Consider the following 14,236-nt stretch of genomic DNA (forward strand, 5'->3'; position numbering starts at 1 on the left):
AAATGCTTTAAAATGTAATATCGGAAATTATCGGTTTCAAAATTATCAGTATCGGTTTCAAAAAGCAAAATTTATGACTTTTTAAAACGCCGCTGTGTACACGGACGTAGGGAGAAGTACAGAGGGCCAATAAACCTTATAAGGCACTGACTTTACGTGCCGGCCCAGTCACATAATATCTACGGCTTTTCACACACACATGTGGATGCAAGGCATACTTGGATAACAGCCATACAGGTCACACTGAGGGTAGCCGTATAAACAACTTTAACACTGTTACAAATATGCGCCACACTGTGAACTCACACCAAAGAAGAATGACAAACACATTTCGGGAGAACATCCGCACCATAACACAACATAAACACAACAGAACAAATACCCAGAACCCCTTGCAGCACTAACTCTTCCGGGACGCTACAATATACACCCCCCTCTACCCCCCCCCCTCATATATATGTATGTATATATATATATATATATATATATATATATATATATATATATATATATATATATATATATATATATATATATATATATATATATGTGTGTGTGTGTGTGTATATATATATATATATATATATATATAGATACATTTAGTAGGGATGCTCAAAAAAGATTCACATCCAAACCGCAATTTTTATTTATACCAATTCCTAATTTTCTAGAATAAATTTTTAATTTGATTGAATCAATTACATTTTTAAATAAATATAATTTTGGTTCTTTTATTTTAATTTTTTAGGAACATTTTTGTGATGAAAAAAATAAACAACTACTATTAATATCATAATTATTATTAACACCGCTGCTTTTATTATTTTTTTGGTTTTCCTTTTTTTCATATTGTACAGGTATTTAATAGGTATTGTATGTGTATGTCTTCTCAATTGCTTTGTAAATTTCGATCCTAAGTATTGTAAAGCTGAGATTAATTTGAAGTCAAGATTGCTCTATTTTTTTTTTTATCAGATTGATTAACATTCTGTGATTTTTAAAACATTGGTTGTTTTTTTTAAAATACATTTTTTTAGGACAACACGAGTATAGGTCATATACGTCGGCAGCCTAGAGGATTGCTATTTTAACCTGTAACCTTTGTTGAAAACGTTTTATTATAATTTATATACCAAATAATACAGTAGGGAAGGGATTCATATGTGGATCTCGCGTGTGACGGGCGCTAATCATTTTGCAATTAAGTCGGCTGAAAATGATGGAAAGCGCCACTCTGCATAGCAACTGACGCTGTGGTCAAATTTGGAATTTCCACAAAACACATTTTAAGATATTCAAAACTCTACTGCCGTCTGGCGGCTAAAGTGGATACATTTAACATACAGTCCATAACTTGCAAAATGGGTAAGCAACATGAACAGGAAACATATGAATAGGCCAGCCAACACTGCAAAAACAGGTACTTAGATGTAACTTTAAAAACATTGAGATTGACAGTTTCCAAACGTTTTTTGTGATTTTTTTTAAGTTGGTAAAACTTTGTATAATTGACTTGGTGATAAGTTAAATATGACACAAGATTAGGTAAAATTCCCAATTCAACCCCACGAGAAATTTTTAAACATTAAAGAAGACATCAAAATAACTACACCAGACCTCATTAAAATGTTTTTATAATTGGTGAAGGTTGTATAATTAATTTGGTATAATAATTTTAATTATGTAAGCAAGTAATTTATTGTAATTAATCGTGATTATTCCAAATTCAAGAGTGTGATTATTGTGATTAAAATAATAATAATAATAATAATTTGACAGCATTAGTATGAACTCTGTTTAAAAATGTTTCAATGCCTTAACATTAATTAGTTTTTTATTTTTATGATATTTTTTTTTTATTACAAGTGGCCATGCTGAAAAGAAAAAAAATATTCTATAGGAATAATAATAGTACAAAAAATGAAACTAACATCACAATAATAAAGTTGAGACATGTTATGAAAATAAAGGGAAAAAAGAAAAAATATGTCAATGTGATAAAAAACAAAAGCAAAACAGGTTTATATGAGCAAAGTAAATCATATTAAGAGAAAGGATTCATGACATTCAATGAACAAATATTTAGAGAATTTTTTTTGTGACTTTACAAAAAAAAACATATTTATATGCAAATTAAGGTGTAGTGTTAAAAGAAAACAAATCCTAACTTTGCAAAAACAAAGTCGTAATTGTATGAAAATTAAGTAGGAATATTGCTGGATAGAAAATCTTGATATCGGGAGGATAAAGTAACCGTTTTACAAGAATTATTTCATAATATTGCAATACATTTGTAACCTTACAATAGCAAATTTGTCATTCTATGAAAACATGACCAAAAAAAAGCACAATTAGAAAAAAAAAGCCAATTTGGAATAATACAAGAATGGTGTAATTTTACCAGAACAAAGTAGTTGTAACTACAATTCCGATAAAAAGTTAAAATTTGGTAAAAACTCATGTTACATAAATAAAGCTGTAATTATATGTATAAAAATATCGAAGTCCATTAATAAATGTATTACATTTCAAATAAGACAACCGATATGCAATGTTAAAATAGACAGTGATATTATAAGAATGAAGTCATATTTTAAAAACCAAAATTCCCATTGGAAAATAGACAAAACATATGCCCACTGCAGAGGATGCTGTTTTTCATATTAATTAAGAAGTATGGCTAAACATTTATAGTAGCAATACTGATTGACGCTGGATGAAAGCCAACAAAATTACACAACCACAACAAACTATTCATACTAATGATGGTGTTAATGTTCCACAACACTTTCATTGTTTGGGGACAAGATTTCACAATATTTTATTAGTGATGTGATCAGAAGAAAGTATCCAAAGCAATGTTCATAACATGACCCAGAAACCCATTAACAGACAGAGCACAGTATTATCTTGCCAGGTGGAATTCAGGATTTTTCTTTTTTAATTGTAATCATTTACAGTGTTAAAAGATCCCTAAATGTCAACACTGATACTTAGATGTGGCATATTTATGTTCTGCAAGCATTCAAGTCCCTAAAAAAAAGACACATTAATATGCAACATGTTTGTTGATGACATGGTTTTAGCTCCCTTGAGAAGATAATAGATGAAGATCCCTTAAATAATATAAGGATTTTATAATAACATAAAAACATCTCTTCATTTTTCACACTTTTAAATAGGACAAATGTGGAGATGCATGACAACGTCATTGCGATGTTTAATATGACACAGAGGCACATGTCCTCCTTCCTGTATATGATGTAAACATCTTCCTTTTACCGGCAAAGACGATTGTGTTCCTTCTTCCAGTAATAACTTGATTTACAACAGTTATTGTTGTCATATTAAGCAAGCTAGAGTTTAAAATTCAGAGGCCTGGGTGTCATGAACCGCTTGACAGTCTCGTCCGTGATTTGCTTGCGTCGCTCCTGATGTTTGACAATGAGCGGCTGCAGGGTGTCAATCAAAATCTTCTTCAGTTCTCCGGTGAGAAGAGCGCCGCTTGTGTAGTCCTGAGAAAAAAGAAAAAAGAAAAAAAAAAGAGAAGAGTGGACATGAAGGAATGTGATGAGCAAGTAGCAAGGAATTTTAAACATGATGTATGAGAAGTCCAAAAGCAGGAATAGTTTTTTAGGTTCATTCACACTGAGTTCCCTTTTTCCATGTTGCTGTTCTGGTTCATATAGAAGTGTCTAACGTGAGGCAAAAATATAACAAATTAATTATACTGAGGAAAAAGTTGAAATGTTCACCTGTGTGAAGTTAGCCCCCCCTTCTTGTCCAAATCTCCCCAAACTTGTCCCAATTCTTTGTGCTGCAATTTTTTGGGTTTGTACCGATACGGTTTTTAGTTAAGTTTTTAACTTCACACAGGTGAAATGTTGATACCACTACAGTAATACTAAAAACAATATGATTTGTCAGCTATAACACGAAGCTCAGTTTTCTTTTTAAATCTCATGATGATGATGCAGAGACACTCCCTTTCCAATTCCTGTTGAAAGCCCAGATTCCAAACTGCATTCCAGTTTTAAATTGGTAAAACTCAGTAACGATAAATTATATAATATTGATAACCGCAGTAAAACTCTCAACGCTTAGTATTGCCGTTTTAAATTAAAATTTTCGAAAAAAACATCATGATATATATATATACACGAGTCGCGATCAAAAGTTTACATACATTTGTAAGAACATAATGTCATGGCTGTGTTGATTTCCAATAATTTCTACAACTCTTATTTTTTTGTGATAGAGTGATTGGAGCACATACTTGTTGGTCACAAAAAACATTCATGAAGTCTGGTTCTTTAATGAATTTATTATGGGTCCACTGAAACTGTGACCAAATCTGCTGGGTCAAAAGTATACATACAGCAATGTTAATATTTGGTTAAATGTCCTTTGGCAAGTTTCACTGCAATAAGGCACTTTTGGTAGCCATCCACAAGCTTCTGGTTGAATTTTTGACCACTCCTCTTGACAAAATTGGTGCAGTTCAGCTAAATTTGTTGGTTTTCTGACATGGACTTGTTTCTTCAGCATTGTCCACACGTTTAAGTCAGGACTTTGAGAAGGCCATTCTAAAACCTTCATTCTAGCCTGATTTAGACATTCCTTTACCACTTTTGACGTGTGTTTGGGGTCATTGTCCTGTTGGAACACCCAACTGCGCTGATGATTTTAGGTTGTCCTGAAGAATTTGGAGGTAATGTACATATATTATGTAAATATTACGTATATATGTTATATTTATATCGCTATATTTAGTCTATTTATACCTGCATTGTCCTTTTCATCCTTACACTTTCCATCATTGTAACTGAGCTACTGTGTGGAACAATTTCCCTTGTAGATCATTAAAGTTTGTCTAAGCCTAAGTCTAAGTCTAATCCTCCTTTTTCATTGTCCCATTTACTCTCTGTAAAGCACTAGTTCCATTGGCAGCAAAACAGACCCAGAGCATAATACTACCACCACCATGCGTGAAGGTAGGTATGGTGTTCCTGAGATTAAAGGCCTCACCTTTTTTCCTCCAAACATATTGCTGGGTATTGTGGCCAAACAGCTAAATTTTTTCTTGCGCCTGTCTTATCTGCATATAAACTTTTGGAAAAATATGCAGTCCTTCTGCAACCTTCAAACACAGTGTATGAAGAGGACACAGACGGTCTTGCGAGCGATGTGGAACATACAAAAACACATGAAAAACGTGTATTTACCATGTATAAATGTCCATCGATACATTGTACATGGCTGATTTAGTGCGACAAAAATCAGTCAGAAGTGCTAATAACGGATATTACAGAACCTTCTATTATTGTTACCACTCAGAGAAGCCATCTTTGAAAGACTACTCGAGAGTGGTGAGGACTCTCCAACTTTCCGAGTAGGAAATCCGACCTCGGGGGGCCTTCTAGTTGAAACTTCTGAGTAGGAACTGGGAAACTCTTTCTTCCCAGTACAAATGGAAATGTTGCTACCTGGTCTCAGATTCATTGTTTGATAACACACCAAAATGTTTTCAGACTAAGCAAAAAACAAAAGGAATTGGCTCCACTGTTCCAAAACTTTCGGAAGGCACTGTAAATGGGGGAATGAAACAGGACCAACTTCCTTTTGGTGTAAAAAAGCTCATCAATCAAAGCTTGATCAGTCGTTTGGTTGCAGAAAAGGAAAGGTGTGCCAATGTTGCCATCAAGTGGCTAACTGCATACACTATATTGCAATTCTAAGTGAGAAGGGTTCATTACACGTTAGACACCTTATACTAAAAAAAACTTCAAGTTGTGTAAAATATACCAATTTAGCACGATCTGTGTGAAAGAGGTGTTTGATTTATTAACATTCTAGTGCCAGTCAATGTCCTGAGCATTCTCACCTGTCTGATCTTCTCCAGTTGTTCGTCATCTTCCAAAAAGAAGCTTAAGTACATGAAGGAGACGTCCACGTCTACGTTGCCGCCATATTGACGGTGTTCCTCCACTGTGTCTTTACCCCCCGAGAACGCATATTTGTTGATCTGTAAGCAATCGAGATCAAAAGTTATCCACAGATGGCATGACTGTAAACTGCTGGAAGTAAACAACAGTGGAACCTCGATTTACGAACCTCTCATTTTACAAACAAACTTTTCAATTTACAAACCACAGGCTGAAAAAAATATGCTTTGGTGTACAAAAAATGTCTGACCGATCTTCTGAGCTTATGGTTTGTCAGCTCAGCTCAATTTTTTGAGCTTTTTATCCTTTTTACAACATATTAGTCGTTTTGTTAGCTCAATATGATTCAGAATCAATGGACAAATGGACAAAGGACAAGCGAAATTAATTTTGTGATTTCAAACTAAGCGCACCACAAGGCTAGTGACAGTATGTGTCGGCAGAGCGACTGCAAATAAAGCATCACTCCTTCGTTATGTTTGTTTTATATACAGTACTGTATAGCACTATATATTGTGCTCAATTGTACAAACATTTCCGAAAATATGGACTTCTGTCGAGGCTGGAACTCGTGATTTTTGTTGACATTGTTTCTTATGGAGAAATTTCAGTTCATTTGAGCACTATTTACATGTCATCGGCATTGTACTGCTCAGTGGAACTTCAAAGGTCTAACAATTTGTTCCGGAAAGTTGGAGTCTATAACAGAAAGTGCGTTTGGTAAAAACTGTCAGTATGTCAACACCTAAATGAGGGAAAGTCAGTTTCAGGAAGAGAACTTTGATTCAGTTACCACGGTAACTTACTCAGTGAACACTGTTCACTGAACAGTGTTGCCCTTTGTATTTGGGCCAGTGTGTGTAATGATTGTACCTGCAGGCCACAATCAACAACCTGATCAACTCTATGCGAACGAGATGTGTTGCACTGTGTGAGGAAAATGGTGGTCACACCAGATACTGACTGCTTTTCAGACCCCCCCAGACCCTCAACAAAGAGAAACTGCACATTTCAGAGTGACCTTTTTTTGTGGCTAGCCTAAGGCACACCTGTGCAATAATCATGCTGTTTAATTAGCGTCTTGATATGCCACACCTGTGAAGTGGGATGGATTATTATCTCACTAACACAGATTTAGACAGATTTGTGAACATAATTTAGGTCGTATGTGTATATAGTAAAGGTTTTAGATCTTTGAGTTCAACTCAAAAGGGAGCAAAAATGAAAGTGTTGCATTTATTATTTTGTTCAGTATATATATTCTATCATAACAACAAGACTGCAAATTGTTTGTTGCTTCTCTTGGACTGTTTAGTGTGTGCACGCTAGTGATGGGTTGATGAGGCGTCATGAAGCGTTTCGACACATTGCAAAACTGTATTGATACTGTGTCGATACTGAGTCACTAAATACTGACATCTGCTGGACATTAAAAATCCCTACAGGCAACCTATGGACCGACTCAACTGACACAGATTTTATGACCTAGTATATACAATAATATAAACCAAGTCATTGTATTTCATTTAGGATTATTTCATATCTTCATTTAAATAAAAATATATTTTTATCTTTTTAGATACAGTCAATAAATAATTTGAACATTTATCATAACATGGAAATCTAAGAGAACGTGTTGTGAATGAGGATGCTTGTGGACTGGGAATTCTTTTTTTTTTTTTTTTTTACACATTTTTATTAAAAAAAAAACAGTTTTTCCAACGTATTCAATTTTAGACGATTTCTCTTCTTAGTTATTATTTCTTCGGCTGTAGAAAAGACCCGCTCACAGGGCACAGAGGAGGCGTCAGTGCGACACAGTTTGCGTATCGGTCACGTGACCGAAACAGCTCATGATCGGTCACGTGACTTTCTAAAAGCGGTACGCGCACCAACACAGGGTTTTGCTCTATGAGCTCGACGCATGCGCCAATACATCGGTGTTGCCGGACCCATCACTAGTGCACGCTCTCCCTGTTGACTAGACTGGGTGAGTGACTGCCGTGAACACCAATCCTTTTTTATTCGGGCTGGTAAACATTTTTTATTACATACATTTTATAATTGTGAAAAATATAGACTTTTGTCAAACCAGTGTGTTCTGTTAAACCACTAATGTAACATATTCTAGCCGGAGGTGTTCTTCTTATATTTTTTGCTTTGAAAAATGTCAATGTGAGGAAGTTGCAAACAGCACCTTCAACCACTAACAAAACTTCCATTTCTTCCTTAACCCGCAAAGTAAAACTTAACAGTTGTGGTTGATTACAGAGCCGACCACCATGCGTGCAAAGCCCCGATGAACAGCCACACAAGCACGGGTGGCCAAAGTACAAACAACTGTTAACAGTAACCGTGCATCGAGGAACCTCATATACCATTCTATCTTATCCTAACAATAAAACAACTACTGCATAACAAATAAATTCTTTGCTGACCTTGTTTTTGATCTGCTTGGCTGTGTCTGTGAGAAAGATGGAGGAATTGGGGTCGCTGGCGCTCATCTTGGTCTGCGCCCCCTGCAGGGCTGGGAAGAAGGTGGAGTGCAACAGGGCAGGTTTGAGATAGCCAATCCTCGGAGCGACGTCACGGGTCATTCTGAAGTACGGGTCCTAACAAGGCAGGGGTGAGTTGCAAGACACTGTGTAACAAATGATGCCATTAAGGTGTGGCAATATTATATGTTGGTCATTCACCTGGTCTATAGCACAGGGGATGAGACACTGGATGTCCTTTTTGTCCCCGAAAATGTGTGGAAAGGAGTTACTGAAGGATGGAGCCGCCTGGGTGGCTGGAAAACTTATCTTTCCTGTATAGACAGCAAATAATATATTAAGTATATGTATTTAACACATTTCAGCTCAATAGTTTATTTAGTGGATAACAGAAGAGTTTTTATTCCCAAGTTTTAGTTCAGTGTTTAGGGTGTTGTTAAAAAGTATGATGTAATGATAGAACAAACATATATTTGTGAGTCATTTTTATAACAGTTCCTTTGAGTTTTTTTCTGTTTTGAGTATAGCTGCATCATATGCTCTCGCAGGCACTAAAAGTCAGAATATTACATATAAAATGAGATTCAAGTTGTGTGTGTGATAGATTGTTTTGGGGGAAAAGCCGTAGCTTTCAGAGGGAAAAAATTAAAACGTTACTTGATAAAATCGTCAAAATATTACAAGAATTTTTTTTAAAAGACAACTCCTAATAATAGGAAGTCCAGCATTCTTGTTTGTGTTTTACAGTGGGAGTTTTTTTTATAGTCGTGTGCATAGGCGATATTTCTGACAGTGGGTGCTCGGACGGGCGGTAAATCTGACGCTACTTTTCTGAGCATGCGCTGTTTTTGCTTGGTAGTGAGAAAGAATTTGCCATCAATCCCATGTGGGTGCTCGGCGTTGGGATTGGAAAAATAACGTTGTGTGATGGAAAAATAACGGCATACGACTTGGAGAAAAAAGAAAATAGAAAGTTAGTTTCCAGCTTGTGATTAGCGTGCTAGTTGTCAGCGAAGGATGATCACTTAAAAGTCTGAATACAACACACAATAGTTGTAAAATTGTTGTAAAGTAATATATACAATGCTATACATTTTGACTTTTTTCTTAAATTTACAAAACTATGACTTTTTTCTCACATTGTTACGACTTTTTATTTACACATTTTATTTATATAACCTATATAAGTGTCTCAAAATGTCTTCACAAACTCACAACGACATTTCCCGATCTAAACCCACAAATAACCCAAACAACCACCACTACAATCTACTTCTCATTTAAATCATTTGGGTTTTGCCCTCCGTCATCCTGCGTCCAGGGAATTATTTTCTAAATTTGTATGCATGAAAATAAAATCTATACTTCTTGAAACACCATTTCTTGTGTTGTTTCAAGACAGCTTAGCGATTAGCATGTCTGCTCCTGGTTTGCTCTTACTGTGTGAAACATGTTTATGTGTTAATCACACATAATAATGATACTTAAGACACTCAGAAATGCAGTTAATTTGCCACAATGTAGGTGATTATATTGACCAAGCTGGTAACCGCCTGTCAGTCAAGTGACCTAAAATAAGTGATCGGCTTTGAAAGACATTATTCGGCAAGCGCTGATCACGTAATACATTTTTTACAATAATCACACCCCTAATTATTTTTATATAATCTTTTTCTAATTGATTTAAGTAGCAGTGTATTAAACAATGTTGAAACTGAGCATCCATTGACTTCAACAGGGGAGCATAGAGTGGGCTGTTCCACTGCAATAAAACGAGTCGGTCATTGGATAAATGCTTGGCATCAGAAGTGCAGCTCGCTGTCGAAGCTCTTCAAAATGGCTGTGCCCGTGTGTACAGGATGTGACGTAGGGGGCCCCGCCTCTTCAAAATGGCTGTGCCTGTTTGTACAGCAAGGGATTGGGGGGGGCGTGTATGGTATTTATTTTTATTTTTACGGACTGTATCCCTGCAGACTGTATTGATATATAGTGTAGGAACCAGAAATAACAACAGAAAGAAACAACCCTTTTGTGCGAATGAGTGTGAATGAGTGGAGGGAGGTTTTTTGGGTTAGTGCACTAATTGTAAGTGTATCTTGTGTTTTTTATGTTGATTTAATAAAAAAATAAAAACACTTTTTTTTTTTTAAATTTCTTGTGCGGCCCGGTACCAATCGATCCACGGACCGGTACCGGGCTACGGCCCGGTGGTTGAGGACCATTGCCTTAGAGCGTAGGTTGGAACTGTAACTAAGTGTACAGCCCAATTCGTCTCTCCGCATTGAGCAAAATGTAACTCTGTCTCTGCATGATTCCTTGCTTCTTGTCTGTTTAATAGATGTCAACAGTGTTTGAAGCTGACAGTTTCAATCGCAAACTGGTAACACCACCACCAACGAACAGTTTTTGAGACGGACTCAAAAAACGGTTTATAAATGTTTACACAAATTTACACCAAAGCATATCTAATACATATTACTCAGACCACAAGAAAATGTTTTAAATGTAGATTAAAATCAACGTAGGTTCGAGTTTGTAAGTTATTTAGAAAAGTAGTTGTTTTGTCCTTACCAATGCAGTCGCTGTCTGTAAAGCCAAAGATACCTTTGACTTGGTTGAATGTCACATGCTTTTGGACCTTAACCACGTTCCTATAGAATTCAGGTGATGCACTATAGGTACAAGAAACACAACAACATGACGTGAGCCTGATTTACATAACCCAAACTGGACATGCCAAGGCAGGTCATGTGTTGTTACCCCATATATTCGAGATCAGAGAAGATGAAGGTCTTGTTGATGTCGAAGCCACACGCGATGATGTCTTTGGCGTTTTCTACAGCAAACTGATGGCACTGTTCCAGTGTCAGATCCTTCCACAGGTACTTCTCGTCATCGGTCAGCTGGACCACCAAAGGGACGTCAAACACATCCTGCAGCCATCTGCAACAGGGGAAGTGTGATCTTGTCTACCAAAGTACAGAACCTGAAGCTCTCCACAGCTATTGTCTCATGTTCCCAACGCACTTGGTGAAGATGAAAGGGACGAGGTGACCAACATGCATGGCCTGCGATGATGGGCCTCTGCCAGTGTATAGGAAGAAGGACTTCTTCTTTTCATATGCATCCAGAACTGTATGCATGTCTCTGCAAGCACAGTAAAAACCACAATACCAATGTGATTTGATTCATCAGTGATGTGTCACAACCCTGTGAGCTATGACCACGACCATGAATCACAACATATTCCAGTAAAATTGATAAAGTCACAGGAGGGGGGAAAAGGCAAACCTGTGTGAGAAGAAGATTCCCCGACGAATGAAGTGGTGAGGTTTCTGCCCTGACACTTTCTCTATCCGGTCCACCAGTTGCTGGTCAACTTTACTACTGCCGAACCTCACTATGGAGAGAATGCAGGGTGGGAATGAGAGAAGATGCGTCTACTACGAAGGAGGATCAGGCTCACACAAGAAAGACAACAATTGTAATTGTTTTGTTTGTTTTAGAAATTCATTAAACATTTAATCAAAGCAACAGGAAATAAATTAAAAGCTTTTTTTCTAATCAAATCGATTAATCGTTCCAGTCCTGTTGTAATATTAAGAGGACAGAACTGTAGAAGCTGTATTTTTGTATGATTTTCTTTTAGCTATCATTATGAGACACAAGTTGTGATACTATGAGACTATAGCCATACTTTTGAGAAACATTTTTGTTACGTGAAAAAAGCTGTAATGTAACAAGATGAAAGTCAGAAAATTACAAGGAGAAAGCTTCAGTGTTACAAGAATTAAGTTGTAATGTTACAGGAAAAAAACATTCTAAAATTTTCCAGGAGAAAATACAATGTTACTCAATCGGTCAAAAATATTACAAGAACAAAATATCACCAAACAATCTTGAATATTGATATTGTGAGAGAAAAGTTACAATGCTATTAGAGTCAAGTTTTTTTTTCTAATGTTATGGGAATAAAGTTGTAATTTTCCAAGATAAAAGTCAGAATATAAGGACGAGTCATATTTTACGAAATTAGATAAGTGCTAATGTTATGAGAATTAAGTTGTATTTTCTTTAAAATTTTTTTAGATATTAGAAGATACAAGTTGCAATGTTACATCAATAAATTAAAGATAAAAAACTTAAAACATTCTGTTACTACCAATATGTTGTAATACCACAAGATAAAAACCGTACAGTTACAAGAAAAAAGATGTAAAGACTTTATTAATATTATCACTAATTATTCTCTTGTCAAAATATGACTTAATTCTCTCTCTTAATTCTCTATTGTAAAAATACAGCTTTTTCTCAAGTTCTTCTTAATTTTTGTAAACTTACATATTTTTACCTATCTAACGATATCGTTATTTCAATGTATTGGTATTATATGTTCCAAGGTAACATACACATTTGTATACTGTATACACTACGGTTTATTTTTCAACAAGCAAAGAAGCAGGACTTTTTTCTCTTACCGATGAGTTTATCATAATCAACACCCTTAGCATTGCTGGTGGTGACACTCCATGGGTTAACGTCATCTTCTTCATCATTCCCATCATCTGCTACAGGGCCATTCTCTGAGGGCGGACAGCCAGCTTTGTAGTCCTGACCAGTCTTCTGTTTGTAGTCTATTTTCAACTTTAGCAGCAACTGGACCGCAGCATCAACTTCAGCCTAAAGAAACACAACATATATCAGTTAGCGTTAACGTTAGAACGGTTCGATTTGATCTTGTACTTTTGTTGTTTAAATCCCCACATGATGTTAACAATTAAGTTAGAAAATAAGACAAATACACATGTGTACTACATGTGTACATGGGCACTTACTTTCTCAGCTTTTGCAGTTTTTAGAGTCCTCACTTTGTCTCCCAGTTCTGCCAGTTTCCTATAGAGCTCCATGGGACTGTTTTCTGCTTCTACGTCTCCTTGGCAATCTGTCATCTTTCACACTGTGTTTAAGAAATGGACATTTAACAAGTTTTGTCAAACATAAGTGATGCAACTAATTGACAAGAAGGAAACTCCCCAAGCGATGAGATCATTACACAGCTGTCATACCCCTCCTTAAGATAGCTATTATGTAGCCAATTGTCACTATGATTACTTAACACATTGTTGTTAAAAATAGAATATAGTTACTACGTTAACATTTATTATCCTGAGAATAGCCACTCGTATACATACCGTGTGAACACAGCTGACTGAGCATTCACTAAACTTGCATCAGCATTAGAGCGTCTTGGTGTTCGGATGTAAACTTTCCCGGAAAACGTGACTGGCAGTGAAGTTCCGCTGCTAACTCATTAGCACTCGGTATCTCTTTTGAAAATAACTTTTTTAGCATTTAAAGTTTGATTACACAAAACTGGGAAATTTGGGTATTTTTGGTTATTTCTTTGCCGGACAAAAACGGAATTTAAGGTTGCACGAGTAATGGGGATATGGTTTAAACTGAGGTACAACAACCGGATGCTTTCAAAATAAAAGTATATCCTCCATCGGCGTCGACAGACCTGGAAACGGCGTTTATTGTGAAATATCAACAATATATGTTTCTTTAAAGGTAATTTGTCTACACTCTCGATTTTTGAGCATTTGGACCTTGGTTCGAGGTTAGAACTAAAATAGTTATGCCGTGTAAGACTGCAGGTAAGCTGGCTGTAGTAATTTAATGTCGGCTGTGAGAAGCGAACACCAATCTAAAGTTGCGTTCTTGTGCGAACTGTGTTACGTTTAACGAGTAAAAAATGCACGTTCGTTGATTTAACAACCATATTATGACATTTGT

General features: G+C 36.0%; 2 protein-coding genes across 4 annotated transcripts in view; one reads left to right on the forward strand and one right to left on the reverse strand.

Annotated features, from left to right (window-relative positions):
- Window positions 1–2,632: 2,632 nt before the first annotated feature.
- LOC133646304 (tryptophan--tRNA ligase, cytoplasmic) lies at window positions 2,633–13,917 on the reverse strand. The gene is made up of 11 exons (XM_062041525.1): window positions 13,633–13,917; window positions 13,276–13,397; window positions 12,919–13,120; window positions 11,732–11,840; window positions 11,468–11,587; window positions 11,201–11,383; window positions 11,012–11,112; window positions 8,642–8,754; window positions 8,384–8,557; window positions 5,885–6,025; window positions 2,633–3,515 (listed from the first exon to the last, which is right to left on the reverse strand). The coding sequence occupies exons 2-11, from the start codon at window positions 13,387–13,389 to the stop codon at window positions 3,357–3,359; spliced, it is 1,416 nt and encodes a 471-aa protein (XP_061897509.1). The 5' UTR covers window positions 13,390–13,397; window positions 13,633–13,917; the 3' UTR covers window positions 2,633–3,356.
- Window positions 13,703–14,236, forward strand: part of wdr25 (WD repeat domain 25) — a 100,105-nt gene continuing 99,571 nt past the window's right edge. For 2 of the 3 annotated variants that reach the window (XM_062041527.1, XM_062041526.1), the window contains exon 1: window positions 13,703–14,011. The gene's annotated coding sequence lies outside the window, so the exon portion shown is untranslated. Of the gene's footprint in view, window positions 14,098–14,236 lie in introns of all 3 variants that reach the window. The other variant, XM_062041528.1, reaches the window with a different exon arrangement.

The sequence above is a fragment of the Entelurus aequoreus genome, linkage group LG03 (genome assembly GCF_033978785.1).
Source record: "Entelurus aequoreus isolate RoL-2023_Sb linkage group LG03, RoL_Eaeq_v1.1, whole genome shotgun sequence".
Classification (NCBI taxonomy): domain Eukaryota; kingdom Metazoa; phylum Chordata; class Actinopteri; order Syngnathiformes; family Syngnathidae; genus Entelurus; species Entelurus aequoreus.